The sequence below is a fragment of the Symphalangus syndactylus genome, chromosome X (assembly GCF_028878055.3).
Source record: "Symphalangus syndactylus isolate Jambi chromosome X, NHGRI_mSymSyn1-v2.1_pri, whole genome shotgun sequence".
In the NCBI taxonomy this organism is placed as follows: Eukaryota; Metazoa; Chordata; class Mammalia; order Primates; family Hylobatidae; genus Symphalangus; species Symphalangus syndactylus.
Window position 1 is genome coordinate 38744854 of NC_072447.2, and position 15903 is coordinate 38760756.

General features: G+C 43.9%; 1 protein-coding gene across 5 annotated transcripts in view; it reads right to left on the reverse strand.

The window, feature by feature from the left end:
- Nucleotides 1–15903, reverse strand: part of PCYT1B (phosphate cytidylyltransferase 1B, choline) — a 116048-nt gene that overhangs the window by 19645 nt on the left and 80500 nt on the right. For all 5 annotated transcript variants that reach the window (XM_055268144.2, XM_055268147.1, XM_055268143.1 and 2 more), the window contains exons 4-6: nucleotides 12485–12636; nucleotides 9706–9784; nucleotides 1847–1989 (exon numbers count right to left, since the gene is read on the reverse strand). In XM_055268144.2, coding sequence (XP_055124119.1) covers nucleotides 1847–1989; nucleotides 9706–9784; nucleotides 12485–12636 — 374 coding nt within the window. The remainder of the gene's footprint in view (nucleotides 1–1846; nucleotides 1990–9705; nucleotides 9785–12484; nucleotides 12637–15903) is intronic.

Sequence of the window (15903 nt, forward strand, 5' to 3'; positions counted from 1 at the left end):
TATTCTCTATCAGATACTAAATAATCACTTTGACTGAATTATGTTCAGCCACTTGTTCTGGTGCCACTCAAACCCGACATTTTCTGACATTTCCTGACATTTTGTTGCCCGGCTTATATGAAGTCACAGAGCCTAGACTCTCAACACTCCCTGCTTTGTGAGGACAATTCATGATCACCGATTCACAATTAATGAGCCCCTCCTATTTTGAAGGCACCAATGATCAATCGTGTGAGCTATTGGATAATTATAGCTGCATGTAATTTTAAGTATCTAGCTTTGAAGATGAATCATCCTTTGAAAATACAGCGTCTATTTTGGGGGGTTAGAATTCTGTATGTATGGAGGGTTCTTATTTTAATCAAAGATATTGGCACCTCAGAGCCCGGGCAAATACAGTGGCTCAGAATCACTAACATCATCTCCAGCAACTGGGCTGCCCTCTTTGCTTTTTAACAGTTTGTTTTGCTTATTTTAAAGATTGTTTTTATTATTATTATTATACAAAAATGGCATCCTGAGGGAATCTAAGTCACTGTTAATGTTCTTTGTCTGCTATAAAGACACATACACATGTATGTTTGTTGCAGCACTATTCACAATAGCAAAGACTTGGAACCAACCCAAATGCCCATCAATGATAGATTGGATAAAGAAAATGTGGCACATATATATCATGGAATACTATGCATACATAAAAAAGGATGAGCTCACTTCCTTTGCAGGGACATATATGAAGCTGGAAACCATCATTCTCAGCAAACTAACCCAAGAACAGAAAACCAAACACCACATGTTCTCACTCATAAGTGGGAGCTGAACAAGGAGAACACATGGACATAGGGAGGGGAACATCACACACCAGGGCCTGTCGGGCGGGCGGGGGGCTAGGGGAGGGATAGCATTAGGAGAAATACCTAATGTAGATGACAGGTTGATGGGTGCAGCAAACCACCATGGCACGTGTATACCTATGTAACAAACCTGCATGTTCTGCACATGTACCCCAGAACTTAAATGTTTTAACAGTTGCTCTATTATTAAACTAACAGCAGTCCTGTGGGAACAATATGGTAGAACTACAAAACGAAGCCAAAGACTTTAGGCTTTATTTAAGCAGCTGTAATTTCTTTGGACAATGTAAAATGGCCATTAAGGTTTCTAGTGAGCATCTGTAAGGCCTTAATCAAATGAAAATTTTAAAACGTTAGAATAAAAAAGTTTCTCTGGGTTTAGCTTTCATTGCCTCTTCCCTCCTCCCTTTCCTTTCAGCAGAAGACAACTCTTGCCTTTTACAAGGGTCAGATCTCCCAGAAACCCTTCAATCAATTCTAAAAATTCTAAAGAGAGAGTTTGGGGTAAGAGGAGGGAAGCAAGGAAGCACCTTTATAAAATGTGAAGCTCACTACCTGTGTTCTTTGGTTAATTTATGTTACCCCTGTAGACACTGGTTTTGTCATCTGTAAAATGGGGATAATAATACATCATGGGTTATTGTGTGGGTTAAATGAGAAAATAAATACAAAGCATTAAGGACACTGCACAGGCATGGTGGCAAATGCCTGTAATCCCAGCTACTCAGGAGGCTGAGGCAGGAGGATCGCTTGAGCCCAGGAGTTCAAGACCAGTCTGGATAACACATTGAGACCCTGTCTCAAAAAAAAAAAAAAAACAAGTTAAATCAAACTTAAAATATTATACATAGTGAGACCCCATCTCTACAAAAAAAAGAAAAAAGAGAGAGAGAGAACACTGCATAGCACTTAGTAAGTGCTCAATAAACAGCAGCAGTGGTGGTGGTGGTGTGGCATGGTGGTCTTCAGAGAGTTTGAGGTGGCATGCTTACATTTATAAAGCTGACATTCAGTTCCTTGGCTGTATACCCTCTCTGGAGGTTACGTCGGGCATAAACATCATAGTCACGAACAATTCTGGTAATGATGTCCGATGTTGAGATGCCTTCGGTTCTCTGCGTTGGAACGAACATCCCTGTTCAAGTAGAAAAGAGCAGATAGAGGAAAAATTAAGATCACCTCAGTTGACCCATCTCCTTTAATGGTCTCCCTTTACAGGACAAAGTTGGAGCTCCTGGGTATGCCAATGAAGACTTTATGTCTGGCCCCAAGTGACTCTTCCAGCCTCAGTTCCGTGGAATTCCTCCCTACCTTAAATGCTACCTGTTCATCATCCCAGACCTGTTTCCAGGATGTACCACGTACTTGCCTGGCCCCTGCTGTTTACCCATGCTGAGCCTTTCCTTTCTGCCCTGGATACCCCCTCCCTACTCATATTAACTTCAAAGCTCTTCCTCTTCCTGCAAAGTCCAGCTTCAAGGTTATGCCTCTGGGAAGTCTTTTCTGACATCATGAGGCAGAATCCACAACATTCAGAACCTAACTTATCTTTCATTAACAAAAATATTGGGCCAGCCATGGTGGCTCATGCCTATAATCCCAGTACTTTCGAAGGCCGAGGCAGGCAGACCATTTGAGTCCAGGAGTTCGAGACCAGCCTGGGCAACAAGGCAAAACCCTGTCTTTACAAAAAATACAAAAATCAGCTGGGTGTGGTGGTGCACGCCTGTGGTCGAGCTACTTTGGAGACTAAAGTGAGAGGATCACTTGAGTCCAAGATCAAGGTTGCTGTGAGCAGTGACTGCGCCACTGCACTCCAGCCTGACCTTGTCTCAAAAAAAAAAAAAATTAAATACTTGTCTCCACGTAGAAAATGAACATTTTGAAAGCACTGATAGTGCCTTAATTGTCTTTGCATCCTCAGCACCCAGCTCAGCCCCTGTGTCTAGCACATGGAAGGTGCTCAATAAATGCAAATTGAGTGAGAAAGTAAATGAAGACTAACAACTGAGTCAATGAATTAGATCACAGCAACTCTGCTTCATCTCCAAGGAAGTCTGCTCACGTTACACTAAAGGAAAAGAAGAAAAAGTGTACTATTTGTGTCGTCTCTGATCTAAAGGCATGCCTGTACGGATGGTTAGATGATTTATCTTCCTAAGAACAGTCTACTGTACATGGTAGTTTCACCACTAAAAGGCCCTTTCATCTAGAATATGTGGGGCTGAGTAAAAATAAACAAGCACAGAGGATGCCAAGTTCTAAAAGAACTTCCTTAAAGGCTTCAAAGATAAACGTGTGTATATTAACAGATATAGGGCTATAAAGAGGTCACAAATATTAACAAAGACAAGAATCAGGTTTATGCTCACATTTCTGTTGTGAACTGAAATGACATGTTGTTGACAACTGAGATCTTTCTACCCCATATCATTACAGCCACTCAGTCAGAGGCATCAGGCATGGGACAGTATGATGGACAAAGCCTGGGGACAAGGGCACTGGGTTCTTGGTTTGTAGACGTGAGCAAGTCACTCAAACCCTCTGAAGGCAAGTTACTTAACTGTAGTCTCCTCAGCTGAGAAAAAGGTGACTGGACATGATGACCTGGGACTCATCTGTGCCATTTCTTTCTCTCTCACTCCCTACATCCAACTGAGTTCCCAATCTACTTCTTAAATGTTTCCCTAATTCACTCACTTTCCTCCATCCTAAACCAATTCAACATCATCTTGGTCAAAGATCACAGCAAGAACCTCAAAACCAGTCTCCAGCGATGTCATTTTTGTCTGCCTCAACCCAGAGGGCAAGGTCTACAGAGCATTCTCACTAAATGCAAGTCAGAGGTCTGCTCAAAACCCTCCACTGGCTTTCTGCTCCTCTGGATTCAGAGTCAAGTCCTTAACTTGGCTGTGCAGCAACTTGCATGTCTCTTCCCTGTGCTTCTCTCCAATTTTATCTCAGACCCTCTCCCTTTCACTCCCTAAACCAAGGCCCCCCGCTACACAACTGCAGGGGGGAACTGCTGTTGTATTCTTCGGAGCTGGGCAGTAGGCTGACCCTGCCTCAGCCCAGCCATGCTGGATTTCTTCAGTGTTCTGAAAGGGTTGGTTCCCCTCCCCTCACTCTGCCACAGACACAATCTCTACCTAGTTAACTCCTGGGCATCCACTGGGCTCCAGCTTTAGTGTCACTTCCTCAAGCAAATATCTCAACCCTCAGACTAGGTCTTCTGGTGTGTTGTTCCTTCCCATGGACCACTCCCCTTTCCTCCAAATACAGCAAGATCTTTATAAAATAACTTGTTCAACAACTGTCTTGTTGACTATAAGCTACACTAGGGAAGGGATCACGCCTTTCTTGTCCTCTTCTACATTCTCAGCACTGGGTGACAAACAGGCACCATAGGAATATTTGTTGAATGAATGACTAGATGAATATTGATCTCTAAGTGCCCCTCCAAACCCAGTTCTCTCTGAATGTTTCCATCTTGCAGCCCCAATGAGGGTGTCTCTTTGGAGCTTTCTTTTGATGTCATTTGCACGTTTGTAGTATCAGTAGCAGAGTGGCACTGCTGATGTTAGAGACAAAACATCCAGTTTCTTATGTTCCATGGTCAGAGGACAGTTGGGGTTTGCCACTAGGCCAAACACTTCTTTTATCACCTTCTAGGAGGGAAGAATCTAACACGGAAAACCAAATGGAAGGCAGAAGATGTAAACATCTAAACACATGAACATCAATAGCACCGAAATTGACCCAGCTGTGCAGGAGGCTCTAGTGGGTGGGGGAACCCTGAGACGACATCCCCACCTTTGTGGGAACAGTGGGGAACATTCTGGTGAGAAATCCATCCCATCTTTCAGCAGGCAGATATTTTACCCACACCCCTCCTGCTGAAATAATAAGACGATTCTCTAGTGACTAATGGATTTTAGCAAGTCATGTAAGACATTGATGCCATGAGCTTACTCTTTCTTTGAAGCCAGAAGGTGAAGTCTCTGTGTTTGAGTAACTGAAAGTAGATTTGGCTTAGGGAGAGATTTGCTTTGGCTGGTTGGGAGGTAGGTCTCTGAAAGAAGCCAAGCCCTCTGTTGACATAATGAGATACCCGGCTTCCTTCAAATCCTAATTATTGCTCTGCTAAAAATATTCGGTAATGAGCACGATCAGAGAACCTTTTTTATCATGCTTTTCAGAATTGCGGCATTTGGTTATGGAGCTATTTTAAGAAGCAGCAAAGCACATGTTAATGAAGGAAACTTTCAACAGTAGTAGGCAATATTAGAATGGTGATGAGTAATGTGGACCTTACAGTCTATTTAATTTAAGCTCCATCTTTTCATCCAGCTTTGCTAGAGGATTTTGACACATAGTTCTGACAAGCAGAGCAGAGTGTTGTAAAGCTTAAGTCATGCCCTTGATATCTCTGGTTTCATTTAAAGAGACTTTTGACTTTCAAAATAAGCCGTGATTTGAGTATGAAAGCCAAATATGGATGCTGAGGCCATTTCTGAGCATCTTTCTCCCATGATGAATTCTGGCCTTCTCTACCTGGGTCCCAAATAGATCATTACTGTGATTCTCCCTCCTGCTAAGGAATCAGCAGAGCAGATTTGATGGAGCACAAGGAGGAGTCCTTGCACATAGGAAAAGTCACACCGAGTCTTAGCCTGTGCTTCTAGGGCAAGTAAAATACTACCTGACTATTCAATTTGGAAAGGGCATTGGGGTGGATTAAAGATGGCCCAATTCCCTTCCCCTGGAATCTGGGCTGGCCTCAGTGACTTGCTTGTACCAAATGAATGTGGCAAAAGTAACTCTGTGTGACTTCCAAGACTAAGTCAGAAGAATCCTTGTGGCTTCTGTCAAGATTGCTTTCTCTCTAGATATTACTTTTCAGCTGCCATGCTGTGAGAAGCCCAAGCAACATGAAGAAGCCACCTGCATCCCCCAGTGGCAACTGCAACTGAGCGCCGTGATCATAGCCAGCATCCAAGGCCATCCAGGTAAGTGTACCACCTGGGAGCCCCAGCCCAGTCGAGCCTTCAGATGACCACAGCCCCCAACAACATCTGACTACAACTGTTTGAGAGATCCCAAGCAAGAACTACCCAGCCAAGCCTCTGCTAAAATCCTGCCCCACAAAATCATGAGTGAAATCAAGAGGCTCTTTTAAGTCACTAACTTTGGGAGTCACTTTCTTATGCAACAATAGGGATGCTGGATTGCTAGAGTTAGAAAAATGTTGGACTTGTTCCTACACCTAAACAACTGGAACTTGACATTTTATTCCCCAAATCAGGAAAGCAACATATTCTTAGCTCACTGACAGCCACTCACCCAGAAAGAAAACTGCCACCAAATGCTTATTCCTATACACTATAAGGTAGCCAAGGAACTATTGCCCCCAGGAAACACTGATTCAAGAAACCCTGGGGAAAACTCAGCTGGATGAGAATGCCTGGTCCAGATCTTTGCTACTCTAAGTGAGGCCTATGGACCTACAGCATCTAACAACCTGAGAGCTCACTAGAAATGGGAATCTCTGGCCCCACCAGACCTACTGAATCTGAATCTGAATTTTCACAAGATTCCACAGATGATCTGAGGCATATCTAAGTTTCATAAGCACTGGTCTATAACAAATCCTTATGGCAATTTTAGGAAAGGAGCAGCTGGCTCACAGTTCAGATCTTACAACGACTTTAAAGGGTATTTATCAGGCCAGGCATGGTGGCTGACACCTATAATCCCAGCACTTTGGGAGGCCGAGGTGGGAGGATCACTTGAGCCCAGGAGTTTGAGACCAGTCTGGGCAACACAGGGGGACTCTACAAAAAATTTTAAAATTAGCTGGGCATGGTGGTGTGTGCCTGTAGTCCCAGCTACTTGAGAGGCTGAGGTGGGAGGATCACCTGAGCCCAGGAGGTCGAGGTTGCAGTGAGCTATGATCACACCACTGTACTCCAGCCTGGGTGAAAGAGTGAGACCTTGTCTCATAAATTAAGTAAAGTAAGTCAATAAATAAATATTAATCACGCCATGCTATAACCCATCTTGATGTAACTGAGGCATCTGCCAGTTTCTTCTCCAGTTCCAGAGCAGACTTCCAAGTCCAAAGTGTGTGAGGTTTCCTTCCTTGGAACTCCTCACAAACAAGATTGAGACTTGAGAATGTCAGGCCTCCCATTATCCAATGCTCTTGACTTCTGAGAAAGTCCTTCCTAAGAAGATGGTACAGTCCCCACCACCAGCCCTGCAGGGGATGGCATGGAGCTTCCCAGGCTGGCCCCCAAGGAATGTGAACCCACAAAAACGCCATCAGGGAGAATACATACATTTTATGTAACAATAATTTTTCAAACTAGTATCCAATGTTGTTTTCATTTCTAGGGATCATGTCTGTCCTGAGGCCCTGTTCCCATGGACACTGAAACCTCGATGACTTCAGGGGGAGGCAGATGAAGCCGAGAGTACAGGAGGCCGTGTTCAGCCTTCAACTTCTAAAACAGGCTGTTTTTAAGACTCATTTAAAAAGAAGAGTTAAGAAAGGCAAGAATTCCACTAGGAAGAGCCAGGCTTTGAGGAGTATAAAAAGGGTATTCTAAATCCCAGAAGTGTCTTTTGAACTATTAAGAACCAGAGGCTGAGTAGACTCAGGGTACAGAATGTTTGACTATAAGCCCTGGAGTGTATATTAACCCTGGGAAGCCATGAAATTAATTAAGGGACAGTTTTCTGCTCTCCAGGAAGAAGAAAATCACCTCTGGGAGTTGAGGGGAGGAGTGCAGAGAGGGATCAGGAGGCGGACAGCAGAAGTGAGAGAACAGGAGTGCGGTCTGTCCCTTGCTCTGACACAGGTTCAAATCTTAGAAAGCTCAGTGCAGGGCCACTGGCACCTTGTTTATGACCAGGAATTTTGGAAAAAAATAGTTTTACAGAGGCCAACATGGCGGGCAGGTCAGACAGGCCCTGACACGGCTTACTGACATTGCCCGGTTTCCCTTGCCCTCTAGTAGATTATGGAGGACATTTTTTAAGTTTCCTGGGGACTCTCTAGAGGAATATGGAAGGAAGCCAAGATTTAAGATCAGCATGACTGCTGGGCAGCACACCTATAGCACAGGGAAGGGAATCCTGCGGCAGAGGCTGTGGCCAGGACAGGCCAAAGCGGGGAGGTGACAGAGTCTCAGAGGCTGCCACAGGGGTCTGGTAGGTGGGGCTGATGGCTGAGCAGGTCTTGAGACTTCACAACTAAAGATCCCCATCCCATGCCAGGCCAGAGTGCTACAGAAACTTAGATCACCTCAGGAGAAAAAGGCTAAAAGTTTACTCTACACAGTCTAAGTACAAACCTAGAAGAGTCCAAATGATTTCACATGTCAAGTGTTTTTTTTTTTTTTCTGTCAGCTGTGGAAATGGGGTTTCCTAGTTAAGTTTAGTTATGGAAACCACTTATGGCCCCCCAGTTGCTCCTTCCCATACAAAAGACCTGATCACGGCACTCCCCTGCCTCAGAACAGTATTTGGTTCCGTGTAACATCATATGGAAGCAAGCCTCAACCAGCTTGTCCCGCCGGTCTCCATCTCTGCCTCCCACCTCCACAGACCCTACACTATATTAACATGTTTATTTTCTCCAGATACACTGTGCTTCGTACAGTCCTACCTTCGAACATGCTGTCCTGCCTTGCTGTATTGTATATACTCTGCCACAGGCTGGTTATATTTTGGGTAATTATTTATGTTTGTCTCTGCTGTCTCTCAAGGGTGAGGTCTATGTCTTACTCATTTTCTCTCATACAACTCCTGGCTTATAGATGCACTCAGGGGATTCATATATTAAACAATGACAGCCAAAACCATCCAAGATGGAACGGGCTGCCTCAGAAGGCAGGGAGTTCCCCATCATGGGAAATGTAAAAGCATCAGTTCTGCCAGGAGCTGGCAATGATGCCAAGAAGGACATAGGAGCCTGGGTCAGTGACCCTTAGGAGCCCATCCTACCTCAAGAATCTGAAGGTCCATGAGTACCAGGAAAAGGCTGTAGTGGCAGCGGCCTGAGTGGGAAATGGTGGGAGCAAGCTGAGTGGAGTCTCATTGGTCCCCAGGAGTGGGGAAGATGGCTCTGATGGCACATGTCAACAATGGCTCTAGTATAATGCAGGGAACATGAGACTTCTTGAAATCCCTACGCATATGGTAACTCATTATAGTATCTGCACCTGCCAGATAATGGTTTAATGTATGTAGGAAGGTATGCATGGGTGTACCTAGAGTGCCTATAGATGAGATGCATGGTAGATAGTAAAATAGCAGAAAATAAGCCAAGCCATTAAAACATTTACCCATTTTTTTTGCCTCCACATGTGGTACCTGATAATATTACTAACACGTGACAAGATGACACTAGAAATATGGCAGGACTAACTTTGGATACAAGGAGTCCAGATTATTAACTAGCCAGTTATCTATCTTCTTCTGGAAGGAAATTTCTTGGGAGTATCCAATAATTTCATTGTGAAGACTTAATTATGAATGAGGAAAATGGCTGCCCTCTAAGTAATGGGGTCCTGCACTTTTCGTCTGATGAGCCCGGAAATTAAGCCTCAGACCTGAAGTTGAGCACTTTGGTGCTCAGGTTCATTCCTATATAAATACCTAAATGGTATCTGTGCCATAACTGAGCCTTAGCACATGCTAACAGTGGCTTGTAGAAGCCGCTTGGGGGACATCTAAAGTTGTAACTCCCTGTTTGTATACACTGCAGATGTCCCAGGGCAGATGTCTCTTATTACACCTGATTATTGTGATGTGGCTGACAGGTGAGCACAGGGGAATGCCTCACCTGCTTCCTTTATGTGCTTGTAAACATCATCAGAGCCAGCAGAGGAATACGGAATGTCATCATGAGCCACAAAGTCAATCTGTTGAAGAGAGAGAAGAGTGATGTCACCACTGGGATGGATGTGCATGTCTGCAGATTTGAAGGGGGGAATGGTGACTTCATAATGCCTTTTCAAAATAAGGCAGTTGTATGTTACATTTATAGTGGAGACCTGAATCCTTGGCTGAAATGTATTTCCAACTATTTTCATTCTATGAGATAATGGGAACTAGAAGAATAAATGTTATGGTTTCTCTCCTTCGCTGGTCCCTCTTTCTTGTCCTACCCCAGAGAGTAGAATTTCTTGGCCTTCTGTCCTTCTGCATCTAAAGTTTCTCCTTGAGAGAACCCATTAATTCTTTGAATTTTTATCATCCCTCCTATGATGAGGAACTCAAATCTTCATTTCCTGTCCCATTGATGGCAATGGGCACTCACACTTAGGTCACATTTTATACTGTGAAAAGGAATTTGTCTCTTTCCTCATTCGATCCTCATAACCACCTTGTGAGGTGGGCAGGCCACATGTTACTACTTCAGTTGGGACATAAGGTGCTGAAACTAGAAAATTTGTTAGATTTACCCACGGCTTAAAGACTGGAGTGGGCTGCTGGGGCACCAGGCCAAGTTTAGTGGGCTACCAGGGCACCAGGCCAGGTGGTCTTAACTCCCACTGCATCCCTCTCTTTTACCACATCTTGCTGTCACTTTAAATCATCCTGTCCTGAATTGAATTCATCTTCCTGAAAACGAGTGACCCCTTCCAATGGCACTTTTATTTTATTTATTTTGGGTCTTGGGGAGACCCGAACCTTGGAATAAGCTTCTTTTCTCTACTTATTTCACTCACCCTAGGTTCTGCTGGGATGTGTGTGTGTGTGAGTTTGTGTGCACACATGCATATGTAGGTGTGTGCCCATCATTTTCTCTCCATTGCAACTACACCAAATCCAGGACCTGGTCACCCAGATTACTGCCACCAACTTGTATCTGGCCTTCCTCACTGTAGGCCCCCTCCTCTCCAAGCCATCCTGCTGTCACATGGGGTATCCTCCTTAAACAGGTTTTTTTTGTTTTTGTTTTTGTTTTTTTCTGGTCATCCTCATGCCTGCTCATCTTTATTCCTGTTTCCTGCAACATCAAGTAAATACTCCTTGCCTAGATTTTAAAGCCCCGTATAACAAGCCCTTTATAACGGGGTTTCACTCTACCTTGAGAGGTAATTTAGAGTAGCAGTAGTTAAATACTTGAGAGGTAGTTTAGAGGTAGTTTAGAGATAGTTTAGAGTAGTGTGATTCTCTGCCCCACTACTTGCTAGCTATATAACTCATAAGTTGGGGGAAAGGATTCAATCAGGATTTCTCAAGCTCAGTACTAGTGACATTCGAGACTGGAGAATTCTTTGGTGTTGGGAGTTGTCCTGTGCATTGGCACATGCTTAGCTTTTACCCACTAGAAGCCGGTAGCACCCCTCTAGCTGTGACAACCCCACATGTCTCAAGACATTGCCAAATGTTCCTCAGGGCAAACTCACCCCAGTTGAGAATCACTGGATTAAATGACATAATTATGTAAAAATGCTGAAAAGCAATTAGTACGGAGTATATCCTCAATAAATGTTTATTATTATTATTATTAATTCTATTCTTAGTACTCAAACTTAGTTCCTTTTCCTCTCCAATGTATAATAACAACTTCTCAGGGTAGCTGTGATTGAATTCAATTCATATAATGACAAAGCCCTTAGCACAGTGCCGGGCACATGGTAAATACTCAATAAATTACAGCCATCATTATCATTATAAGTATCCCCCATAATGCTTAGCACATGTTGAATATACAATAGATGCTTAGTAAAAATGTGGTAGTGATTACTGGAAGTAAATCATATTGTAGTTTTTCCTTTTTCTTTTTATTCTCACTGGGAAATTGTCTCTTCAGCTATTACTCATGCACATTTATCAGTGTTCTCTATTCTCTTCTGCATCGTGGCTTTAAAAATAGAAAAGAAAATTCTTAGAACAGCTTAATCTTATTTTTTTGTACTGCTTATAAAAGGAAAGAATAGCTCCTAATGTGGGGCTGGTAGGGAGATACAAAGCACATAATTTGATGCAGATCAAAAGAATCTCTCATGTTTCCAACTAATAAAAATCTTATGTCAGTAGGATTCTCAGGGTCACAAAATCATAGATATAAAGTTCTTTCTTTAAAGGCTGACCTGTGACTTTCTGGATAAGATGTGTGTTCATTTGTCCCATGAAAAAGAATGCCTGTGAATCGATAAGCATCAGTAATGACGGTGGTGATGGTGGTGACAATGACATTTTTGGAGCTCTTGCTATGGGCCAGCCAGTGTTCTAACTGCTTAACTAAGATTTCCTCTTAGATCTTCAAAACATGCCCAAAAGGAAGTTACCAACATCATCCCATTTTACAGTTGAGATAAGCGAGTACAGTGTGGTTAGTTGTCTTGTTCAAGGTCCCACAACTAGGAAGAGATAGAGGCAGGATTTGGACCTGGGCGGTTTAGCTCCAGGGCCTATACCCAAAGAAGTGAGAGGATAACAGTCCTCGGGCTTGGGCGGAAGAAAGGTGCCACATCAAACAGTTCCACATGACAGTTCCTGAAGTTACCTCTTTTAGAAATTGAGAGAGACTTTGGGCTTTCCGTGGTCTTGGCTGCAGAACGAGACTCCCTAACCTTGCTACTTAGAGATTGTGGGAGAATGAGAGTTACCTTGTGTTTTTCCAGAAACTCTGGCGTGAGTGTCCAGGGAGCATCTCTGATAACTTCGTCTACGTAGCGACAGTGTCTGAGAGCTTCGTATCTCTCGGCTTCATTCATCACGGTGAAACCTTTGAATTTGTGGGTGAGATCATCACTGCAAACTAAAACAGGCAAATGCATTAAATGCCATTACTCGGCCCAGGACCTGCTCACAGCCACCCTGGTTCAGACAATGCTTCTTCAGCAGGACAAAAGAAGCACAGCCTCGCTAGGTGCTTGTCATAATCGAACTCAGTTTTTTAAGGGAACAAAGGATTTGGAGAGCAAAGTAAGCTAAAATCCACCGGCAATTCAGAATTTCATTTTAGTGCTAATTACATCTGCATTCTCCACTGTGGCTTCTATTAAAATTATTCTCTACACTACCTAATGTGACTTTCATATCTTTTTATTTTCCTATCCCACCCCTCAGTGAAAATTACCATTCAGAAATAAAATGACCAAATGAACAGACACAGGAGGGAGAGAAGGAGACGAACCAAGAGGCCTGATTTACAGGAGGTTTGAGTGGTTTGAACCATCGGTTCCACTTATTTTACTAGATTATTGTACTTTGTAACCCAAGTGTGAGACACACAGACACACACACGCACAAATACATATACTTCTGTTCCCTGGATTGAGGGCCAGTCACTACACATCAGGCCACTCAATCAAGGGAAGAAAGTCATAAAATCAAAGGTTTGATCTAGTAGAGTTCATCCTTTCACATCTTTTTTTTTTTTTTTTTTTTGAGATGGAGACTCACTCTGTCACCCAGGCTGGAGTGCAGTGGCGCCATCTCGGCTCACTGCAAGCTCCGCCTCCCGGGTTCATGCCATTCTCCTGCCTCAGCCTCTCCAAGTAGCTGGGACTACAGGTGCTCGCCACCATGCCCGGCTAATTTTTTTGTATTTTTTTTAGTAGAGACGGGGTTTCACCATGGTCTCGATCTCCTGGCCTCGTGATCCGCCCGCCTCGGCCTCCCAAAGTGCTGGCATTACAAGCGTGAGCCACCGCGCCCGGACTTTTTGTTTTGTTTTGTTTTGTTTTGTTTTTTTTGAGACAGTCTCGCTCTGTCACCCAGGCTGGAGTGCAGTGGCTCCATCTCGGCTCACTGCAAGCTCTGCCGCCTGGGTTCACGCCATTCTCCTGCCTCACCCTCCTGAGTAGCTGGGACTACAGGCGCCTGCCACCACCCAGGCTAATTTTTTGTACTTTTAGTAGAGATGGGGTTTCACCGTGTTAACCAGTATGGTCTCGATCTCCTGACCTTGTGATCCGCCCACCTCGGGCTCCCAAAGTGCTGGGATTACAGGCGTGAGCCACCACACCCGGCCTCCACATCTCTTATCTTTTCTAGATCTCAGGTTCCTGAACTCTCAAATGGGGATATCTTCCACTATCAGCCTTAGAAAAGATGTTTTGAGAACTTAGAAAAAAAGTGCTTTTAAGCAAACTGAACAATAAATACTATTCACTATCCTATCTTTTGGTTGGCCAAGGCAGCTTTCCTAAGATCTCCTATGTGTCAGGAAGAAATATCATTGTGGGTACAGTCCCTGTTTACCAAGATCCCAGTGAGAGCCTTGCAGTGGCCAGTCAGAACTACCCTGACTGCTCTTTGCAGTGAAATTTTTTTTCTTTAAAATATTATGTACTTATAATAAATTCACTAATTTTTTTTCAGACAGGGTCTTGTTCTGTCACCCAGGCTGGAGTTCAGTGGCGTGATCTTGGCTCACTGCAACCTCCACCTCCCAGGTTCAAGTGATTCTCCTGCCTCAGCCCCCCTAGCAGCTGGGATTACAGGTGCGTGCCACGACACCCAGCTAATTTTTTGTATTTTAGTAGAGATGGGGTTTCACCACGTTGGCCAGGCTGGTCTCGAACTCCTGACTGCAAGCGATCCACTGGCCTCAGCCTCCCAAAGTGTTGGGGTTACAGGCATGAGGCACTGTGCCCAGCCAATAAATTCACTAATGTTAAGTGTACAATATGTGTTTAATTTAAAAAATTTAATTGATGCATAATAATTAACATATTTATGGGTAGAGTGTTATGTTTCCATGCATGTATACATTGTATAATAATCTAATCAGGATATTTAGCATATCTATCACCTCATACCTTTATCATTTCTTTGTGGTAAGAACATTCGAAATTCTTATAGCTATTTTGAAATATACAATATTGTTAACCATAGTCACCCTAATGTGCAGTAGAACACCAGAACTTATTCCTCCTAAGTGTAACTTAGTACTCGTTGATGAACCTCTCCCTGTTCCCCGTCACCTACCTTCCCCAGCCTTTGGTAACCACTGTTCTACTCTCTATTTCCATGAGATCAGCTTCTTTAGATTCCATATATAAGTAGTATATAAACACAAAGAAATACTATTTAGCTATGAAAAAGAATGAAATCCTGTCATTTATGGCAACATGGATGGATCTGGAGGATATTTTGTTAAGTGAAATAAGCCAGACACAGGAAGACAAATACTGCCTAATCTCACAAGATGTGTTTTAAAAACAAAAATATGATCGTTTTCTTGGAACCAAATGATGGCCCACACCCAGAATCAAATCTGGCCACAGAGTAAGCACAGCCAACGGTCACACTCAGCATCCTTGAAAAACCTTCTTTTGTAGTCCCTTCACATAATCCACACCCAAGCCATCAGGAAAACTGCAGGCTCTGCCTTCAAAGCACACCCGGAAGCTATGTTTTTCTCAGCACCTCCACTGCTCCCATCCCCACCCCTTCATCATCTCTCCCAGGGATGACTGCAGTAGCCTCTTAACTGATCTCCTGATTCCAGCCTTGCCCACTCCCAACAACCTATTCTCATTGGCCAGAATGAGCCTGCTGAAGCTTGTCAGTCTGTGTCATTCCCAAACTCAGAACCCTTCCCGTCTCACTCAGAGTAAAACCAAAGTCCTCCGATGGCCGACAAGACCCACGCCTCTGCCCACTCCTTGCCTCCCTGACCAGTCTCCTAGTGTCTCCCAGCTCCCCGGCCTTGCAGTTTCTTGAATGCTTCTCAGGTCAGGGCCTTGCACTATTCCCCAAACCTGGAATAGTTGTGCTCCAAATACTCATAGAGCTCACCTCCTCCTCTCCCTCAAGTCTTTCCCCCTACCCTCTTCTTTTTTTGTTTGTGTTTTTTGGACGGAGTTTTGCTCTTGTTGCCCAGGCTGGAGTGCAATGGCACGATCTTGGCTCACTGCAACCTCTGCCTCCCGGGTTCAAGCGATTCTTCTGCCTCAGCCTCCCAAGTAGCCCCACCCTCTTCTGAATTGTGATCCTCTGCTGCATTACTTCTCCCCATGACACTTGTCTCATGTAGCTGTCTTATTCAGTTTTATTGTTGGTGTTCCCCTATAAA